This window comes from Homalodisca vitripennis, chromosome 2, assembly GCF_021130785.1.
Source record: "Homalodisca vitripennis isolate AUS2020 chromosome 2, UT_GWSS_2.1, whole genome shotgun sequence".
Lineage (NCBI taxonomy): Eukaryota > Metazoa > Arthropoda > Insecta > Hemiptera > Cicadellidae > Homalodisca > Homalodisca vitripennis.
In genome coordinates, this window is record NC_060208.1 from 118,240,541 (window position 1) to 118,264,210 (window position 23,670).

Below are 23,670 nucleotides of genomic sequence, written 5' to 3' on the forward strand. Positions count from 1 at the left end.
TAAACAACTGATTTTCTGTTACAATAATTGTAGCTCATTGTTAGTGGTTCCCAAAAGACACTCAATCGCAGATCCCAAGCAAATAAATAAAATTATTGTGGACCACTGAACCTGTAGTGCATTAAACTTATGCCTAGGTCTTATGAAATCAACACCCTGTAAAGCAATGGAGGTTGAGGCTTCTGTCATGACATTACATATCAGGAGATTATTATGAAGTAACACATACTCATATCTATTACAACACTGGCTAATAGAACTCATCTCTAATTGGTAAACAATTTTAAACACTGCACATTGTGTGTCAAGAACAGTAATGTATTGGAAAAATAAAGGCCTTCCATGATATAATGTTACTATAATAGATATAAGAGACTAATAAATCGATTTGTGAAGTTTATGTAGGCTTTGTATACAAAATTAGTCTATTGCAATCGCGCTCAAGATAGCTCTTAAGGAAAATTTCTGTATAACTTCACCGAACTTGACCCCAGGATCCCAAAATCACCACTCTTTCAAAATGTTATGTTTATATATCTCGCCCAGCAAATGAGAGACCTGGGTTCAAGTCCCTGTGGAGCAAGTACTTTTTGCGATTCAATGTTTATTGAAAATTAAAATAATATAAATGAAAGTATGTCCTAAAATGTTTAATTTATTTGTAGTTTGTCTGTTTTGATTGTAGTTTAAAAAATATTATTAATGCAAGGAACCACAACCAGCAACTAGGTTAAGAACTTTAAATTTGAGATGATTACCGATGTTTGAATATAAGTGACAAACAAATGTAGTAAATTAAATTATAATTTTGTTTGAACAACCAACTTATATATAAGAGATATATCATTAATGTCAAATTTATTAATGTCTTGCTCTAAGTTTGTTGGCCAGCTTGGTGAGCAATTTCGTTTTACTATGTCGAACTTTTAAACTTTTGAAAAATTAAAAACTCTGTTACTTAAGAAATTCAATTATAAGTGTTTTAGAATGCTTATAAGGTTTACTCAAAGTTTTTTAATAAGTAATATTTTGGTATCTTGAACAGTTTTCAAGATATTGATTGCATGTAAATTTTATAAGAATTATTCTACCAAGAAAACTGGCGATAAGAATGCTGAAACTATTTCAAAATTGGTATAAAAATTTACCTATGAAATATCTTGACTAAGTTCATTGGCCAGCTTGGTACACCATTTATTTCCATTATGGCGGCCATTTAAACTGTTTTAAATTCATAACTCTTGTTATTTATGAGCCTATAACAAACTAAAACTGTTCTGTAATGATTATAACATTTCCTTAGCTTTTTGGTATATCATTTTTGTTCTCTTTCCAACAGTCTTCGAAATATTCAGTACATGTAAAAATCCCTTGAGAATAAATGAATAATAATCCATTTGTCACAAAATCTACCTACTTCATCTGACTGAGCTGGAAGGACTACTCTAGTTTGACTTCACATCTAAGATTCTATTAGGCTTTAGATTACAAAAATTCTATTGTTCAGATTGTACCTGTTTTTACTACCAATTAAAAACTAAGCTATCCCATGTTAATGTTCAGACATTTTCCAGTTTATAAGGCCCATATGTGTGTCCAATCTACACAGACGCTTTAAAAAATAAACCAATACAGCAGAGCATTGAAGGACCCGACAGAATGTAGCGAAAGAGATCCCGCACATACAGACAGACGGACTGCCCCTTGAACTTTTTACCACAAAATAAATACAATATTCTTCTATAAACCAAGAGGAACCTATGTGTCAAGTCTCTATGACGTGTTATCAAGATTTATCGCACAATGCAAAGATGGATGGAAAACTCGTCAGTGAAACAATGCCCTGTTGGATCATTTATATAATTTGATTTTTACCTCAATTGCTATTTTTGACTGTGAAATTTAATTCTTCCAACCTTTCAAAGTTGGTTCATTTTTCAATATTTTTTCAATAGAGCCTGTTGAAATTGTTCGTGCATTGTATTACATACAAACTTTCGCAGAAAATCAGTTTATTTTATTATTTTATCAGATTCAAAAAGTGTTGGTGGCCTTGACAAAAGCTGATTTTGATTTGAACATGTCACCAGTTGTTTTGAGATTAATAGAAATATGTTTTCATTGGATATTCTATTCAATTTATTTGGATTCAGGCCATTCTGTAATTGTAGACAGTGAAAAGACAGGATTTGCAGTCACAAATGTTAGTACCTTCTTAAACATAAATTATAATCTATCTTATTTTTACTTCGGAATTTGTTTAAATTTTAGGTTTATGAACTATAATAGGAAGAATGGAATTTTAAATCTCAATTTAAAGGAAGGCAAATGTTCCATTTTAAAAATGTGGTTTACGCTCCTCTATAGTTTATGGTGGAAGTAGAAACATAAGATTATATAACAAGAATAAGATTTATAACCCATTCTACAGAATATGGATTGATCAGATTTTAAAGAACTCACATTGTGAGTGGGGGAATAAAGTCACTAAATTAACCATTTACTATTTGAATGTTAATTAATTGACAAATGAAAATTGTTAAAGATAGCCATTTTTAAATTGGCTATTCTCAAGGTTTAATTCCTAGTGTATATTTTTCTATACATAAGTGGTACAAGAAGTCCCTATTTTAATTTTGGACACAATAATATATTTCATGTATATTTTTAGAATGTATAATCCTCCTGAATTTAGTATTCTTCTATCACTATTAAAACTGTGTGTTAAAGTCGTAAGCCCAATTGTAGCCAGTATAATAAATCAATTGTTTAATCATGGACACTTTCCGAGTAAACTAAAATTATCAGAAGTAATTCCTGTATTTAAAAAAAAATTCACCTATTAAAATATCTAATTATAGACCCATCTCGTTACTGAGCAATATTTCAAAGATTTTTAAGAAAGCAATAAATTATAGGATAACAACATTTTTAGAAATCAACAAACTAATATGTAATGAATTTAGGAAAAATAGAAGCACTGAGTTAGCTCTTACATCCTCTGTCAATAGTGCTTCAAGGGCTTTGGATGAGTCACGGTCTACAGCAGGTATATTTTGTAACTTATCCAAGGCCTTTGACAGTGTAAACCATAAACTGCTCTTGTCTGAATTCTTTTAAATTTGAATTAAAGGAAAAGCATTAAAATATTTAGAATCATATTTGAAAGACAGAAAACAAAGAACTATCACGAATGATAACTCAGTTACAATTACGTCTAATTGGGAAAACACAGCTTATGGGTTCCACAGGGTTCAATTCTAGGTCCAATTCTTTTTCTAGTCTACATTAATAATTAATTTACCAATTGACTCTCCAAATACTAATTTTTTCTTATTTAGTATTTACAACATAACGAGTATGGAGGAATAAATCGTAAGAACTCTAAATCAACTTGATGAATGGTTTAATTCTGCTGGACTATTATTAAATCAAACTAAAACAAATATAATGCATTTAAAAACAAAAAATAACCATAACAGTGTTTTGAAATGAAGCAGATTAAACCTAGTCAATTCACATACATGTTTAGGACTGAAAATTGATCAAAATTTAAATTGGAAATTTCATATTAATTATCTAGTAAACAAACTAAGCTCTTTTCGCTTTGCAATGAAAATATTAGCAGATTTAGTATCTATCTCTACTTGTAAAATTTTATACTATGCCTTTGTATCAATATTCTGAAATACGGTATTGTACTCTGGGGTTCATCTCCTGATTTGGAAAAAGTATTCATAGCCCAAAAAGCTGTTCTGAGAGCAATAGTTGGTGCAAACTTTAGAGAGATCTGCCGACCGCTTAAAAAAAATCTAAAAGACTCACACTATCTCAAAAGATGACCTCAAACAGCACACTAATCTCATATGCACAAGTGGAGATGAGACCGAGCTTATTTGCGAGACAGCTCTCTTCGAAATAAAAACAAAGAAAACAAGCCTACGAATACTCGGAGTCTACAGATCTCCCAACGCAAACTTAGACCAAGGTATTGATATACTTACAGAACAACTCGACAGATCTCTAGACTCACACAAAAAGATCGTGCTTGTAGGAGACATCAATGTGGACAGCCTGACTGAAAGCAATGACAAATCCAAACTCGAAGAGCTCCTAACATCTTATCAGATAACAAGAATGAACCTACCGCCCACACGTATCACCAAGATACCTCTAAACCAATAGACTGGATATTGCACTAACATTGACCAACAATTGATAAACACATCGGTTATCTCATCTGGACTTTCTGACCATACAGCCCAATCAGCCACAATAAATCACATCAAAAACAAAAGAAAACTTCAAAGAAAGAAAAAGAATTTTCAGCAAGAAAACAATAGAACTTTTCAAATCCAGACTGCAAACCCAAAACTGGGCCATTCTCCATGCTCCAAGAGGACATTAACGACTTTGTAATGACTCCTTCCACACTATCACACAATCTATTCTAAATGAAACCTGCCCATTAAAAACCTGCACAACCAGACATAAAAAAGGCTTAAGACAGTGCTGGGACACGGAATGTGCCAAATTAAAAAGTGAATACATAAAAGCTTTGGAAAAGGAACAATGCACAGGAAGAGCCGAAGACAAAATGGAGACGGCTGCAAGGAAAAAGAGTTTACGACACTAAACTAAAATCGCTACGTAAAGAACATATGGCAGAATATATAAGCAAAGCTGACAACAGGTCCAGAGCGTTATGGCAAGTGGTAAATAACCAGTGTAAGGCTAAAAACTGACAACAACACAGAATTGCTCCTCCTCATGGACAACACCATTATAACACAACCAGCAGAAGTGGCAAACTGTTTCAAAAACACCATTTTTCTCAACTGTGGCACACAGAACACTCCAAAACTCTGATCTTAATCCGAACCCAGACCCAGATGACTATGAACTACCTCCACCTATAAAGCAGAACTTACACTTAAACCAGCAACAACTAATGAAATCTTAAAAATCATAGACTCTCCCTAAAACCAAAAACCTCATCTGGAGCAGATCACATATCAGCTAAACTTGTAAAAGCATGTAAAAACGAACTGTTAAGACCACTTACCCTTATAACTAACAAATCTCTTTCACAAGGAATTTTAGCTAAAGTCTACCCAAAGTACAAAAACCGGACCACATAATGACACAAACAGCTAATCGACCTATTTCACTCATTTCTACTTTTTCAAAAATTTTAGAAAAATTGGTCTTACACAGACTCCTAAAAAACTACCTTGAGGAAAACAAACTTCTTACTTACCAACAACACGGATTCTTAAAGGGCAGATCAACATCCACAGCCTTAATACAATTCATAGAAATACATTATAGATCAAGTGGAAGAAGGCTGCACAGCAACCTCCCTCTTCCTAGACTTCAGTAAGGCTTTGATTGCCTAAATCACGAACAACTACTCCAAAAACTAGGAAACCTTGGTATAAGAGGAAAAGCTCAAAGCTGGTTCCGCAGCTACCTGACTGATAGAAAGATGTTTGTGGAAGTAAATTACACTGAAAACAACATACTACAGAAATGTCAATCAAAAACCACTGATACACAAAGGGGCATACCACAGGGATCGGTTCTGGGGCCAGTCTTGTTTCCTCCTACTCACAAATGACATGCTCAACTGGCTAGGAGACATCTGTCACACACCGTCATGTATGCAGACGATACAGCACTAACAATAGCAAATAAATCAATAGCAACACTCCAGAGAAACACAACTGCCACTTTCAATAAAACAAAACTATTCTGTTACCAGAAATGACCTTGTCTTAAATAATACAAAAAAACAGTTCAGATGACCTTCAGCAATCTACGCAGAGACCTTAACTTGACGCTCCCAGACCTAGAAATAAAAAAAAAACACCACCAGACACCTTGGTATCATAATTGATGATAAACTGTCATGGAAGCCACAAATAGATCAACTGTGCAAAAAACTATCTGCAGGAAACTATGTTATACGTAGAATAAAACAAATAAGTGGCACAGACACGGCCAAGGTAGCTTACTTTGCTCTCTTCGAATCACACCTGAGATATGGCATTGCCACTTGGGGAGGAACATCAAAAACCAACCTTGAGAGAGTTCTGATCAACCAGAAGAGGGCAATTAGATGCCTCGCAGGCCTTAAACTACCGTGACAGCTGCCGAGAACACTTCAAAAATTTTTTAAATATTGACAGTCGTATCACTCTACATAAGAGAAGTAATCTTCCACACTGTAAAAACATCACAGCCAAAACACTCAGATCTGCACCAGCACAACACTAGACAAGCCTCGGACTTCGCATTGCCCCCACACCATCTGAGCCTATACAAGAAGAAACCATCCTATAAAGGAGCCGCCTACTTCAACCACCTTCCAGAGCACTTAAAGAACCAACCACCTCACCGTTTCAAGAAACAACTGACTCTATGGCTCCAAGAGAGACCTTTTTACACAGAAGAAGAATTTACAAAACAGCTAAAAATTGTTACTTTTTATAACTGACGCTATGTACTGTTCTCAAAAGAACATGTCAATAAAGTATATTGTCTATTGTCTATTGTCTACCAGGTTTATATATTTTTGAATTGCTGAAATTAGTCCATAAAAATCCAAACCCCTTTGACCAATACAAAAATCAGCATAATCATAATACTAGATACAAAACTCTTCTTGCCTTTCCAATTCATAAAACTTCTTTATTTGAAAAAGTCCACTATATATAGGAATTCGCTTATATAATTACCTTTATCACTAAAAGAGCTTAAAAATAATAATTTTCAAAATAGTATTAAAAACCTCCTCATAGAGAAAGCTAATTACAGTGTAAATGAAATGCAGAAAGATTTTTCAAATAATATAACTAATCAATTTTAAAATACCAACCCATACAATTATTCATTATTACACCATATGATCACATCAGTCTGGGTAAAATAAAGATGATGTGTTATTCTTTATAGACATAATACAATATAGACAATACATGCAGTACATACTGCAATGCTTGTATTTTAGTTATAGTTTTAAAAAACTTGACCATGCACCTGTTTGTATTACTTATGTAACTATTCAAATGTCAATGTGGAATAAATACTTTGAATTTGAATTAATCACATCTATTAGTGGTATATTTTTAGAAAAATACATTTAGTTTGTATGACACAAGTATAGCAAATGGTGGTTTCATAACGAAGTTCAGCGATCATCTAGACAAATCTTCAACGTGATTATAGTGGAACACAATATCTGTCACGAAAACTGACCTCATCAGTCACCATTTACCATTAACATTTATCTATGTGATTGTATGGAGGTGACAATGTTAGATATTTCCTTAATTTCTTCTTATGTTTTTCCCATTTACAAGGTGTAGATGGTGTATCAGTTAAGAATTACGAATTGTGCACTGTGACTGTATAGAACTGTGCATCTAAACTAGGAAGAAAAAATATAACCACGATGATAAAATGTTCCACACTTCAACGACGAGGACTCCTCTTCTCTCCATTTTCAACTTGACACACGTATACAGGTTGTGTCTACAGAGAATAATGCAATATTTCTGTGCAGAACTGGAATGATGTACACCTTTCCTGGGACAAACTGCAGCATGATGACATCGGCTCGATAATGCTTGATACTTCCATGATATGGGTGCCTGATCTCTCCATCTATAATTCGTAAGTCTTGCTGATATCCAAAGTTGGAGGTTCATTGTATTTTAGGCCTTTAAAATGAAACTAGCATTTACTAGCTTTAGTAAATAGATGTTGAAAAGAAGTAAAAGATAAAATACATTATTGAAATAATGCATCATTTTGTTATGATTAGATCTCTAAGCTATTTTTAGTATTTATTATATGGAAAATAAATATAAACATAAGCAAAATTAATGTATATAACTTGGTCTACCTATTCTGTTGAGTTTATTAGTTTTGAATAATTTAATTATTATTTACTGTTGATTTTGGATAATAAACAGTATATAAGCTCACGAGATATTGATATTTTACCGGGGGAGGAGGTGAATCTAGACAGAGAAGTGGGTCCTGTGGTGGTCAGCTCATTAAGAGGTGTATATGATTTCTTTTCCCCCAAAAATATAGTGCATTGTGCTGAAGTGATATTGATATGCTGCAGGAGACAGGAGGTTAACCTGGACCAAGAGGTGGGTCCTGTGATGATCATGTCATCAGGGAATGTTTATGCTTTGCTCTCACCAGAGATGACAGGTCACTGCGTGCCTAACTGGGCGAACTGGCCATATGATATCCACAAGTGCAATATTACTCTGGGTTCTAAACGTTACCTGGGTTCGACTCTCAACTTCAAATTCCATTTTGATGAGAAGGTAAGACACTTATTAAGCACATTAGTTAAAATAATTTTAATGAACTTCATTTATATTCACGCTATTACAAAAAGAACAATGCTGTTATCCTTAAAGTAAAAAAACATACACACATGCGTGCACGCACGCACACACATACACATCTAACCACTCTAATGAGAGAGTGCTCTAATTACTCTAACTTTGCATTTACTCTTTCACATGTGATTTTTCATCCCTTTGACGACAGCTCATAACAGCGTGTTTCTGTTTGCCATCAATTGTCTTGCAGCGTGTGTGTCCATGAAAGATGGGACTTCATGTTATTTACAGTTATTAGTACCTTTCTTTGAAAATGAGGCCAATTTTAAGCCCTATTGGGTTCTAGTCTTAAGTGTCCATTTGAATCACCTAATACATTTTTAAAAGTATTGAATAGGTTCGTATGGATCGTTTAATTGACCCTAGAACACTTTCCAACTCACTCAGCTGGATTTAGAGTACTTTGATTGTTTGTAGATTGAAATCAAGCCTCTACTTCATATGTACAATCAAAGAATTCACAAAGCAGTGGCTATTTAAAGAAAATATACATTAAAAAAGTACCAAGATTTTTTTCAGTTGATAAGGTTTTTGAGATTGTTTTTGTGAGTCTCGAAGAAGTTATCTTCTTTGATTAAAGTGTATGTCACCATGTTCTGGAAACTATTTATGCACTATTATTAAGTAAACTAAACTCTAAATCTATTTCTTCTCATCAACGATTTATTGTGCAGTGACGTGATCAGCAAGAAAGAAGAAATGTGATTCACCAGTACCATTTCCTGTCCACATTGTTGAACTAACTAGTTATTTTACCATTTTCTAGATCATCTATTCCTTTCCAGTTACAATCAAAGACAACAGGAGAAGATAGTGTTAATTACTTTTTGTTATCAATCTCAATAAAAACCTCTTCTCAACCTAACCTACAGTACCATAGTTGTTTTTTGTATTTCATTTTCTATGCATCAAGCTTCCTCTGTGGAAGCAGAAAACGCTAGTGATGAGACAGATTATGTATTTGCCAATATTCTCCATCTTGAGCTGAAAATCGTTAAGAAAATATTTTGATTTTTTATAAATTCTTGAAACTTTCCAGTTTTAATTCTACTTGTCAATAGAAACTTCAATCATTACATATTTTGTTTGGAGGTTTTTACTTTTTTTAACCAATTTTAAATATTTTAATAATTGGGCTTATAATTGTTGTGACTGTGCATGCTATTAATAAAATAGCTTTATTTAGCTCTCAACCAATATTTTGATAAGCCAAGATAAAATACACCTGAAACTTTTGCACTATCAAAATGTAATCAAATATATTTAACAACTAAAAACTTTTCACTCTTTTATTGTGTAACCCCAATTGTAAATTAAACACAATTTTTTTCAATTCCTGTAGTTTTCCACTTAATAATCTTCTATCTTGTTTGTTAACTATATTTATTACATAAATTATTTATCAAGGAGCCAGTGTAGCCTATCCGATAAGCTACAACATGAAGTGAGGATCTGAGTAACAAACCTATATAAAAACCATATAAACTATTACTCTGTAAATGAATATTCATTTACAACAATAATTTCATGTATTTCAAGGCAACTTTAGTCTTCTTCCCTTTTGGAGGTTGAAGGTTGGCTATGAGCCTTTGTAAAGGTTTATGGTAAGTGAAAATCCACTTTTAATTGCATTCTGCATTCCAGAACTAAAATACGAGTATGTCTGTCACTTCCAGGAGAGAAAGTGCTTGACTATCATGAGAGGAATGTCCTTAAATTTGGCACTGGTTTAATTATGTTAGACCTTTTTATTATAGTTTGTTGTTGGTTGTGAATGATTAATTTATTGTCGGTTAATATGTTGAAGGGATTGTTCATGCATTTTCTACTGCCAGATAATGAGTGGGAAATAATTGACACCAGCTCCTCTAGAAATGAGAGTCGGGTAGGGCCTGATAACGACACAGACACTGAGTTTATGGTTACTCTTGATTATCAGTTCACCCTACGACGTCATGCTTCTGTATATGTGGCCAGTTACCTGATACCGGGAGTTGGTGAGTTTTCTTTATAATTTCTTTATTACTTCCAGCTTTTAACTGGGTATTTCATTCCAGTTTTGTTCAAGAGCAAGTAAAACTTTAAATTTAGAAATAAATTGATTAAGAGGAACGTTGTTATGATATATAAGAAAAGATTTACCATAGAGAATGTGTAAATCGTAAAATTGAAACTTAAATTTTAGTCAATATAATTTCAATGGCAGGTGAACAAAATTTTTTTAGTTCATTAATTTTAATGAAGGTTACCACAAACCGTAATTGCAATTATGACATGACCCCACTCATCTATTTTAACTAATAGGTTTTATAAACAGTGCCGATCAGAAGTTACATTATTTGGGAGGAAGTCCTCTCCGATTCAGATTTTAATACCATCTCGCTGAATCATGCCTAGATCTCTGTGGGTGCTTTCAAGCGTATCATACATTGTACATATTTTTCAAAGAGTGGCTTGTAGTCCATAAGCCACCATTATGACCAGTTTGCATTAAGTTATATGTTACAGCAAAATTCTACTAACTTTCTGGAATTCACTTCTCTCATATCCATTGATTCATGAAAAGCTCCTCTAATCCACCTCATGCTGATGATGTCTTAGTCTTTTGATGGGAATCTTAACAGGCCTTAGATCTTTCAGAAAACATATTAAGTGAATAAGAGATCTGCAATTGTGTAAACGAAGAGAAACAGCCAGCTAATGGAGACTAACTAACTGGTCACCTTAGAGTTTGAAGAAAACAGTCACTTCATTTAAAGTTTAATGTTGGTGATGGATGATTTAAACGGATTACTGGTTTACATGTGCCATCATTATATAAAAATATAAATCTACGTTTTGAAGATTGGAATCCACCCTCTTCCTCAACAAACCTTAAGACATAGGTTGAGCATACACAAAAATAAAATTTTATAATGTAATTAGTTATAGTATTAAACTTTAAAACATCAACCATCTGCCATAACGATCTAATTTTTAAATAGCACACACCTTATCAAAACAATAAACAAATTTACCATATAAATAAATAACATATTATTTAAGAGCTTTATCTAACTTATTAATCACTAGTCAATTATTATGTCTTTAAAGATAATTACACTTTTAAATTTAATTAATACATCTTATTAGTTTCTTCTGTTGTCAACTTTGATGCACTGTAAATTCATTGACACACATTCATTAATTTTTTGATTTTCATGTATGCTCAACCTTTTGTTTCTATATTTTTAATTCCAAATAATTTTAAAACCAGTATCTGTAGTTTACATATTCTTATTTTGAAATTGTTTTAATAAAAAATAAGCCAGTAAAAATAAGGAAGAAAAGAAATAAACCAACCTTTTAAAAGAAATAACTAACCTTTTAGGGTTCTAGACAACTGTTTCAAGCCTTGAAACGTGGCAGCGCCCATGCTTAGGTAGATGACTGAGGCTATTATGACATACAACTTGTTTTGTGGTCAACTTTGACTTTGGTAAATTCATTTTTTATATTTGAAACTCCAAATATGTTTAAACCAATATCTGTACTTTCTATATTCTTTTTTTGTAACTGTTTTCATGAAAAATAAACAATTAGAAATGTTAACATAGTAACTAACATTTTAGGGTTTTGGACAACTGAAGAAAAGGATAGATTTCTAGCCTCAAAACATAATGTTCTATTGTAACATATAACGGTGGCAAATGTCTGAAAAGACCATTATCATTTTAAAACAATCACTATATCTTCAGTGTCTGACTTACAAGATACCTCATGTAGATTTTTGTTTATGAAAACTCTGCAGTCTGTTATGTTTTGGCAGTGATGATGATTCTATCCCTGGGACTCCTATGGATACCTTCCGATAAAGTGGAAAGAACAGCCATTCTGTGTACCTTAATGATTATACAGCCACTGTATCTCCAGTATCTGGCCTACAAGATTCCATCCAACGGAGATACCACACCTTACCTAGGTATACTATAATAATAATTGTAGTTCATGATCAGCATCTATATTTTTGTGATAAGTAAAACTATAACACTGTTAAAGTACTATAAATTAACATTTTATGAGACATACAGTATTAGTATGACAACAGTAATGGCTACTAGATAAGTCTCATCATTAGTCATGATTTTATTCAGTGGATTTTTTTATTACGTATCGTAACAAACAAGAAAGTGAAGACAGCTGAGTATGCGTTCTTTTGTTCTAATTAAGAACAATGTTCACAATAAACGGGTGACGAATTTTGTCATTGTAAGAAATTATCTCTCCACTCCTAAATAAGCAACACTGCAGTAACTCATCACATTTGGTCTGAATACGTATATGAGAGATATTTTGATGATTATTAACAGCCTTGAGGTTTTTGTCAGTAAGCACTCTTCACAATTTGGTGAGATTTCGCTATGAATTTTTAATTTCACTATGTCCATTTATTTGTTGAATTATTTATTTATTTCTAAATGTTTTTTACTGTAATTAATTAAATATATTAATAATAATAATAATCTAATATGTAACTGAAGATTCCGACAAATTGAGAGTTTCCGCTATGTTTCAGTGTGTTACTACCGTGACTGCTTGTGTCTGACGGGGATGTTGATTGTTGAGACTTTAGTGACCCGTTCCATGGCTTCATGGACTTCAGATCCTCCATATTTGCAGTCAATCTTCCGGTTTATTGCCGGCAACCGAGTACTACAGTATTTTCTAATCAGTGACATAGACCCAAAGGTACAATAATGAAATGTAGCAGACAGATGAAAAATTAATGAATGTATTTATTTTACTTAAGATGTAATTAGAGTATTTAAATTTTGGTATGATATGCTAAAAAGTGTTCTGCATTTAAATTATGTCATTTTGGGAACGGATTAATGTTAGGATGAGACCTAAAAAAGGATGGGGAGAAATGTGGGAGAGCTTGTATTGTCTTGTGTTTGAGTGTAATTTTGGAATTCTAGTGACTAAAAGAAAGTGAGACAAGTTAAAATGGCAGCTCATAACAAATCACTTCTTTTCAGTCTCCATCCAATAGATTAATAAGCTAGTTGAAAGCTTAAGAAATTAACTCATTTTAATTAATTACGTGAATTGATAGAGTAAAAGTTAAATAAAATCTGACAATAATGAAATGTAGCAGAGAGATGGAAAATTAATAAATATATATATATATATATATATATATATATATATATTTTACTTAAGACATAATTAGAGTATTTAAATTTTGGTATAGTATGCTAAAAAGTGTTCTGCCTTTAAATCATATCATTTTTGGAACAGATTAATGGTAGGATGAGACCTTAAAAGGGTGAGGAGAAATGTGGTATAGCTTCTATTATCCTGGATTCGAGGGTCATTTTGGCATTCTAGAGCCTAAAAGAAAAAAGAAAACGAGACAATTTGAAATTACGACTCATGACAAATCACTTCTTTTCGGTCTCATCCAATAGGTTAATAAGCTAGCTGAAAGTTTAAGAAATTAACTTATTTTAATTACTTAGAGTTATATAATCTTTTAATATTATGTACATAAGCGAACTAATAAAGTAAAAGTTAAATCAAATCTGACAGACTAAACTATGAGATGCACTGGAGACAATTATACAAACAAGACTAAATTAAACACAATTTGTGGGTAGAAGAGGAGAAGGTATATAGAGGAAAGAGGTTAAAGACTTGTAGATATTTTAGGACTGCCAATCTTAAAATATAATACAAGATTTGGTGTGCCCCACATCACAGCATTAGTGTTTTCACCTCCCAAAGAAAGGGTTGTCGAAGAGTCTTCAAAATGTTTGGGCACTTGAGAGTAGAAAAAACACAGAGTCACTTGTCAGCGTAGAGGAAGGATGAAGCGAAGATTTGTAGTACCCACATAAATGAACAGTTACTGTTGTGTTAAAACACATAAAAAATAGAGGGAATTTGAGGCACGCCAGTTATAAGTAGACATGAACCATGACGGGATGTAGGAGTATAATAACCACACATCTCGAGAAGAGATTAGCCTCACCAGGCCCTTCAGCGACAATCAATAATGTCATCAGTCCAGCGAAGTGACATCATGTTAAATTTAGCTTAAGGTGGAATTGGCTAATGTTTTCAGGACATAGTGTGATGTGATTTCCATCCAATCAGAGACAACTAATCTCCGCAATCAGCTGTCTATATTACAGCCAGCCATTGTAACTTGTTAGATATATATATATATATATATATATATATATATATATATATATATATATATATATATATATATATTTAGATTGTTATTAGATTTATTATCTAAAATTGTTAGATTTTAACGATTTGATGTGATTTGATAGTGGGGCAGTGCTTCTGAAACTAGTCATCATTGACATAAAGAAATAGATTGACAACAGAATCTTATGTAACCTTATTTAATTTAGTAGTCAAATATCAATCGAGAAGGCAAAGCATACATAAAAAATATATGTGGATGGCTTCAACAACTTGATATAGTGACTTACACTAACTTTTTAGCCTGCCCACCACAAAACTAGGGTTGGTGGAAGCCAGATTGGACATTTAAAATCCACAGCTGCATATAACATCATGAAAACAGTATAAGTATAAAATTTGACTGCTGAACCGAAATACATACAGTGATCTCATATTATTAACACTACATTATAACGCTTAAAACTGTAATAAAAGAGAAAAGTGTTGAGATACATAAAATTGAAACCAAATAAACTTAATTTGATTTAATAATCACGAAAATACTCTTCCTAACATTTCATCAACAAACAAATTCTTCGGAACCAGACTTGGAAATATTGGCACTACTTTTTTCCAACATCTGTATCTCTTCTTTATAAGCTCCAACAACCTGTTTAGACATATAAGAAGTTTATTTTCCAATGTCGGAAAGAGAAAGTCAAGAGTGGCTAAAATGATCACTTAATAGTAGGAAAGATTTTGTAGGTAAGCAATTATTGAGAGTGAGATTGTTGAATAAAATCTACAGTTTAGTGTGCTGATGCATTATTGCAACAAATTAAAATTTATCCTAAGCCTATTCTTCAATTTTGTTAAAGTTTAAAGAAATTTTTACAAGTATACGAATACTTTCATAACCAAGTATTGATGTACCATTCAAGAATAATATTGACATATGAGTGTGCTACATAAATACATACAGGGTGTTCATTTAAAAACTTCAAACTTGTATTAAAAGACTTACAGCCCAAGTATCAAAATTATGTAAACGGGAGTGTATAGTACTAATTGGGGGAACAAACAAAATTATTTTCAAAATGGGGGTGAAATGGCAACTAATACCTTGTGACACCTCAAATTGAAGCTCATAAACAATGCCGTATTTTGGTGAAAAAAATTGGAATCGCCTAAGCCGTTTGGTATCAGCAGCCAATAATGTAATTTCTTACATTACAATTATTAGTCTACAAACTACTGTACTACTGCTAATAACACAACACCATTACTCTGTATGCAATGATATTGCCAAAAAGCAAAAGGTTTTGTATAATATTAACATAATTACTAATTTCACTATCAGGTTTGTAAGTAAACGGGACAAGCAAGTGTCTTATAACTCTTTTAACTTTCTTATCTACAGTACTATTGGGGACTGGGTCCGGTAAGCGCCTATCTCTGGTCATGTTTCAATGCATCAAACATTTGGGAATGCAGTTTCATTTGTTTAGTGACAGTGGTGCATGTTGTATGTCTTGCTTGACAAGGAAAATGGTTTACAGCCTTCAAGAAAGAGTGGGGATTATTTTTATCTTTGGATCCGAGAATAAGTGTGAGAATGGAACTGCTAACGCATTCAACACACTACATCCTGGAAGGAATGTGTTACTAGGTTCATCATAGATTTAGTTAGAAAATTTACTGAAAGTGGTTCAGTTGATAACAAGAAAAGGTCTGGTAACAGAGTTGTTCACGAATTATCTAAAATTGAAGTGATTCATAATGTTGTTGAAAACCCTAATACATCCATTCATAAACTTACTGTTGAAAACTGGATTATCTATTGGTTCCGTTCATGAAGCGTTGAAAAATAGCAAATTTCATCCTTATAAAGTCAAAGTTTGTCATGAACTTAATGAAGATGATTATGACTGTCGGATTGAATTCTGTGAACAAATGAGTGCTATTTGCTTTAGTGATGAATGTACATTTTATTTTAACGGTTTTGTTCACAACTGCCAATTTTTGTCAGACCAAAACCCACATGTATTCATTGAAGGATCAACCCAATGGCCTGATAAAATTAATGTTTGGGCAGAAATACTTGGCGACACTATTGTTGGACCTGTATTTATTGAAGGAAACATAAATGGAGAATCGTACTTAGGTTTGCTAGAAAACACTATTGACCCTCTTATTGTGGAAACACTTGAAAACCAGGTAAATGAAGTAGGCCAGTTAAATGTAGATGCGGATATGTTTTATTTTCGACAAGCTGGAACTCCTCCGTATTATGCTATTCCTGTGCGACAATTGCTAGATGCACACTACTCAGATCACTGGATCGGTAAAAGAGTATCAATTGAGTGGCCGGCAAGGTCTCCAGACTTAACACCCTTATACTTTTTTTGTGGGGTCACTTGAAATCAGTAGTTTTTAAAACATATCCCACTGGTGTCCAAGACTTGAAAAACAGGATCACTGCTGAGTGCAAACGCTTAACCAGAGAAACTTTTAGAAAGGTTAGGCAAGAATTTGAAAATAGGTTTTTTTTGCTTGAACAACAATGGCTACCAATTTGAACATTTGATTTGAAGTTTAAAAAGTATTTACAACAGTATTCAGTGAGTAATTTTGTTGTTATTAGCAGTATTACAGTAGTTTGTAGACTAATTTGTAATGTAAAAAATTACATTATTGGCTGCTGATACCAAACGGCTTGGCCGATTAAAATTTTTTTCCCCACCAAATTACAGCATTTTTATGAGCTTCAATTTGAGGTGTCATAAGGTATTAGTTGCCATTTCAAAATTTTAGCTTTGGGTGAGCACCCCCATTTTGAAAATAATTTTTTTTTTCTCCCAGTTAGTACTATACACTCCCGTTTACAGAATGTTGATACTCGGGCTATAAGTCTTTTAATACGAGTTTGAAGTTTTCAACTGAACACAATTTGAAGTTTGTGAATTGTACAAAGACTTTCTTCTCTATTCCATGGATTGCATGAGGGATGATTATCTAAAGTTCAGATCAAAACTGTTAAGGTATCAGGTACTTTAACTTCCAAATCAGGCTTATGTTAGATATTAATTACTTTATTTCTCCTAGTTTAAAAGAAAATCTTAGTGGTGTTTGAAATATAGTCCTTTCAATAAATTTAGTAATTATTTGAATGACAGGAAAGGAATGCAACATTTTCGATTGTCCCTAGGGTTATTTGATTAAAATACTTAATTATACATATTCCAACTTTTATCTTTTATTGATTTAATATTCCAAGTCCACAACAAAATAACAATTGTAAATACAAAATATCAAGATGTCTCTGTCCTAGACTATCAGATGGTCCTAGTCTACGAGTATTTGTATGCTTGCTCAACTCTTTCTTATAGTTAAGTAACCAGATTTTATTGTGCAGAATGCAGCCAAGCTGATGGAAGCGGGCAATGATGAGGGCTCCTCTCTTGTGACCACTGACCAGACACAGCAGTGGAAGCTGCTGATAGACATAGTCAACAGATCTATGTTTTATCTTCTAGTCCCAGTCTACCTGTTGTTGTCTCTAAGCTTGCTGCCTTTGAACATATCAGTTAGCATTAATTGATTAGATGAATGTTTATGAATCATTATGCTCAATTTTTTTCTTTTGACTAAATAGACAGTTATGATTTACTTCTTTTTAAAAAGAATATACAGTAGACGCCCTCTAAACCGGCCTCGGGTCAACCGGCCGCCGCTTTAAACCGGCCACAAAGCAAACGGAGTCATCGACAAGTCACAACTCGAACGGCTATATTCGAAGGCGAATCAGTGAAAAAGATATTTGAAGAACTTAACGTCGGGAAAAGCACTGTCAATGATTGGCGACGTAATCACAAATCCTTACAGGACTTTTGCACTAGTGTCGAAACAGAAAAGGTGTTGATGAATCGGCGAGGCATTAAAAAAACCAACAAATGAGATGGTTGACAACGCGTTATGGCTTTGGTTTATGCAGGAGCGGCGAAGAGGAACTCCGATAACTGGACCACTTTCACAAGAAAAGGCAATGTTTTTTCATTCGAAACTAGAAAAACAAAATAACGCAGTGTTTTCAGCCAGTGATTGATGGTTAGGAAGATGGAAGAAGTGACATGGAGTAAATTTTTTAAACATTTGTGAGGGAAAATGTCCTCAGATATCATGGCAGCAAACGATTTTGTAATCAAACTAGGAAAGATAATTTACAAAGTAAATCTTTCACCAGAACAGGTTTACATCGTTGACTGGTCTGAACTTTAAACGTCTACCAAAAGGAAATTCTCTGTTGGGAATAAAAGTTCAGCTCCTGGATTTAAACTTAACAAAGAACGGGTTACACTTGCCTTATGCACAAATGCTGCAAGATCACACAAGCTCCCACTTTTGGTCATTGGGAAATCCCAGAAACCACAAGCGTTTAAAAACATAAATGTTTCATTGCTTCCTGTGTTTTATCGTACCCTGATGGCAGCATGGATGGATGCCAACGTCTTTAAAGACTGGTTTGTGAACGAGTTTGTTTCGAAAATAAAAAAAATATTTAAAGGACCGTAAATTACCTGAAAAGGCCATTCTAATCTTAGACAATTCTTGCACACACCCACCTGATCTTGAATGTGAAGAAGCACCCGGTATAAAATTGGTTTTCTTTCCAGCGAACGTCACAAGTCTCATTCAATCTATGGACGAAGGAGTCATAGAATGCTTAGAGCGACGTTATCGGTGGCAAATGTAGTACAGTATTACTCTATTGTTATTATGTATTCTATATGCCACTGTTCTTTAAAATATTAAAAGAAATTAGGTTTTCAGTGAAATAACCTTATGAATTAAATACATTTTTTTTTACCCGTACAGTATTACGTACTTGGTACGTATACAGTATACCAATTAAGGTTATGTTCGTCGGATTAACCGGCCAAACCCCTTTCCGGCTGGGGGTTCGGTCCTGTAATGGTCAGTCAAGGGCGTCTACTGTAATTTACTCTTTTAATAAAAGTTTTATATTATACTGTGTCTTATTTATGGATTCATTTACTTCCCAATTCACTACTGTAAATTTGGGTTGTTTTTGTCCGTTTGATGGTTTAAGTAGGTAACTTAAACTTAACAGTGTAATGTTATATTAGTAAATAACCCTCCAATGTTGTTGTGAACGGGGACATTCTCCTAGGTATTCCTGGAATAATTGTATATATACACATAAGCAGAGTTGTTACTTTGGTAACAATTGGTATTGGTACCTTTGAGCTGTGGTGACTGATAAAAGGAGTATTTTATTTCAAGGTTAAGTAATTAAATTCAATTGTGTAACTGTAGATATACACAAGAGCAGAGTTGTTACATTGCTAGTACCTATGAGCTGTGGTGCAATTATTAAGAGTATTTGATTTCATATTAAATGCAATCTCAAATTAGCCTTTTTACAGAAGAATTCCATATATGGCATAACTACATATTGCTAGAGCTCAATCAGTTCTCAAAATGAGAATTGAAATTAGGTAGTAACTTGAATTAAAATGAGCAGAAATATAATTTGATTATATTTTTCTAACAAAAAATAAAAACATTTAATGCATCTTTTAACCAATTGATTGATAAGCAATAAATACAGGTAGTTGTAAAGACAATAAACAAAATTCCATATATTTTTCTAACAAAAAATAAAAACATTTAATGCATCTTTTAACCAATTGATTGATAAGCAATAAATACAGGTAGTTGTAAAGACAATAAACAAAATTCCATGTATAGGTAGCAAACATAATTTGTTAAACAAAGTCTTAATATTATAACTACCAAGAAAGTAAAAACGTTTTGAGACATTTATAAAGTAGAAATTTATATAGAAATATTCTCTTAAAATCAGAATTTGTCTATTTTTTACAATTGCCCTGTATCCTAAAGTTTATATTTTATTAGATTTAATATGTATCCTATATGCACCTATATTTTAATATGTATATAAATGTGAATTAAACACTACACAAATGTAACCCTTGAACTGGCAGTCTTTGTAATTGTTATTATTTATTAATATTGTAAAGAGATCGCAATTAATTGTAATACTCATTATATCACAAGAAACTAATCTTCTATACTCATGCTAGGTCTAACAATATACGTATTTCAGGTCTGAGTGCATTAAACAATAGTTTATCAAGCCTTAGACAAGTTACATAAATCACCTGCAGTGTACTGTGACCCAACCAAGGCCTCAAAATGGTATTGTTCACAAAAAAGCAGAGCTAGTTGTGCACTAATTCTTTTCTAAAACCAAACTGCTCTTTACATGATTTATTGTTAGATATAAAAAATTGAGAGAGTCTATTATGAATGGTTTTTTTAATGCACTTTTAAAACTAAACAGAAATCTGTTGTATAATTGCTTATTTTACAAAGTGAACCCTTTTTATCTATTGTATGAATTTCAGATAGCTTTAAAATATAATGGAAAATACTCCTATAATGGTTGATTATCGATTCACTTAATACATTTGAGATTGTATCTGACCAAAAATAGTTTATCGAGGATCTCATTCCATCCATATGCATTACTGTTCGATAGATTTAAAATTATATTTTTAACCTCAGTTTTGTTAGTAAGTGGGACAATCTTACAAATCAATTTAATCTTGTTCATTTATTAAATAAACTTTGGGAACCTTTAATACCTCTACTACATTTGTATAATGTTCATTGAATAGTTTAACAATACAAATTAGGTCATCTATTTTTTAGTCATTCAACTTTATTTTAATGTAATGTTTTCTATTTTTATTAATACCTAGTTTGTCCTTAACTACATTCAACATTGCCTTATTTTCAGATTTCATTACATAAGCACTATTACTAGATTTCTTCGCTTTTACAACAAGTTACTCTTAATACTTTGAATGTTATAATGCAGTAAATAACCGCCTTTGGACTGTTTTACACCTTCGTAAATATTTTGGTCTAAGTTGAATGGTTGTTGTGGTGTTCATTAAGTTTTTTGAATGATCACTTTTGTAGTTTTTTTTTTTTTTTTTTTTTTTTTTTTTTTTTTTTTTTTTTTTTTTTTTTTTCGTGGGGCGGCCTACTGCCATGCACTTAAGCCTCAAGGGCCTTTTGCGCACCCCGGAAACACCATGAGGACTACCAGTCTACAACTTCAGCAGTTCAACAAACCGCCGAAAACAACCTATCAAGTCCTCCTGGGAAAACTCGCCACCCCTGTTCAAGCTACCAAAGATGGCATACCGCTCTCTTGCTATTGCAGGGCAATCAAAGAACAGGTGCTCAGCAGTCTCCTCCTGCTCATTACACCTTCCACAGAGCGGATCCTCCTGAAGAATGCCAACTCTGTGTAGATGCTTCTTCAGGTGACCATGCCCCGTAATGAGACCAATGACCTTAGAAGACATTGATCTGTTTAATGAGAGAAGGTCCGAGGCCACCTTGGAGGAAGGTGACTGTAATACCATTCTACTCACTCTCAAACCCGGATGCAACCTCCACCTTCTCCCATGCTCCGTGCGAATCCATTTCGAGACAACCCTGGAGGATTCACACCTTGGAACACCGCAGAATGGTTGAGGGCCCGTCATAATTGTTGCTGAGCCCTGGTTGGCCAGGGCATCAGCTCTTTCGTTCCCAGGAATCCCCTCATGACCAGGAACCCAACAAACGGTTACATTGTTGATTCTGGCAAGGGAGGAAACGGTCTGATAGCAATCCCAAACCAGTTTGGATTTGATTGCGCAAGAATCCAGCGCCATCAGCGCTGCCTGACTGTCCGTGAAAATGTTAATCGTCTTGCCCCTATATCGCAGACGAAGATTCTCACGAGCACATTCCATAATGGCTGCGACCTCCGCTTGAAAGACTGTCGGATACGGACCCATAGGAACCACCAGCTCCCTACATGGTCTCACTCCCAGAATTCCAGCGCCTGTGCCGCTTTTTGTTTTAGAGCCGTCTGTGTACCATTCGAGCTCCGCTGGTGGAAGAGGTTGCTTCCCCTCTGACCAATCATCCCTTGAGGGCAAAATAATCCTAAAGGGTTTGTCAAAGGAAAAACTTTTGTGGCATCTGATCAGAGATCATGTGCAAAACATCCTCCTGTATCAGAGTGCCAATTCTGCAGTGCCCACCGCTGCAGCCCGACCAGAATCCCGTCTGCTGAAGACAGTAGGCACTCTTCCTGGCCATAGCTCGAATGACAATGTCCAGGGGGACTTTTGTAGTTAGTATTAACAGGAGTAGGATAACCAAGATATGATATATCACTATTACTACCAATCAATACATGGGGATGAGACTGAAATGTTGCAATCTTCATTATAACTGGCACTCAGACTCAGACAACTCACTCATGGGAACAGACTGACTTTTTATACTGACACCGGACATTTAAAGTAGAAGTTAAATCCTCTTGAATACAGCTGTCATCTGAACTCCACATGTTGCATCCTGCTTCAGTTGGCAGCCTTAGGTAGTGTTATAGGTAGACCGTTTACAAAAAGACCCTGGGTGATTTGAGTTCACGCAGGGTGGGGTAAATACCCCTCCGACACTGTGATGCCGCCCTCTCCCAGTATCCCCACCACTGCTCGGCATTACCTCTATCAGATCAGCTGATTGATCCGGCTCAGTCAGTCTCGTTCACTGCTGCGTTTCGTTCAGTTGAACCGGTCAGTACAGAGTTACTGAGTCTTCCCGCTAGAGCGTGTTATACTGGTCAACGTGTTGACCGAACAAAATGAACGACTGAATGTAATGACCGAGTGAACGAAAGGATCCGTTTGTAAGTGTTCGAATACATGAAGAAACAGCATATTGTACAGTGAATGGATAGATATGTAACAATAAATGTATTGTTTCAGGAATCTAGTAAATGTAAAATTGTATATTAAAACTGATTATAAAATGTAATTGTAAGTTACCAGATACATTACTAAATATTGTAAATGTTAATACTTATAATCAATGGACTTGGATGATTTATATGCCTTTGATTTATCATAAGTAAGGTTATTCCCTTACAAATGTTTTAAAT

The 23,670-nt window shown here is 33.7% G+C and overlaps 1 protein-coding gene across 1 annotated transcript in view; it reads left to right on the forward strand.

Moving 5' to 3' along the window:
- The window catches only part of LOC124354643 (neuronal acetylcholine receptor subunit alpha-7-like), a 33,357-nt gene extending 13,711 nt beyond the window's left edge, over positions 1-19,646 (forward strand). Inside the window, exons 4-9 of the mRNA XM_046805261.1 lie at positions 7,568-7,677; positions 8,138-8,348; positions 10,237-10,426; positions 12,238-12,390; positions 12,985-13,157; positions 18,028-19,646. Of these exons, the coding sequence (XP_046661217.1) occupies positions 7,568-7,677; positions 8,138-8,348; positions 10,237-10,426; positions 12,238-12,390; positions 12,985-13,157; positions 18,028-18,213 (1,023 nt within the window). The 3' untranslated portion in view covers positions 18,214-19,646. The remainder of the gene's footprint in view (positions 1-7,567; positions 7,678-8,137; positions 8,349-10,236; positions 10,427-12,237; positions 12,391-12,984; positions 13,158-18,027) is intronic.
- Positions 19,647-23,670: the final 4,024 nt, after the last annotated feature.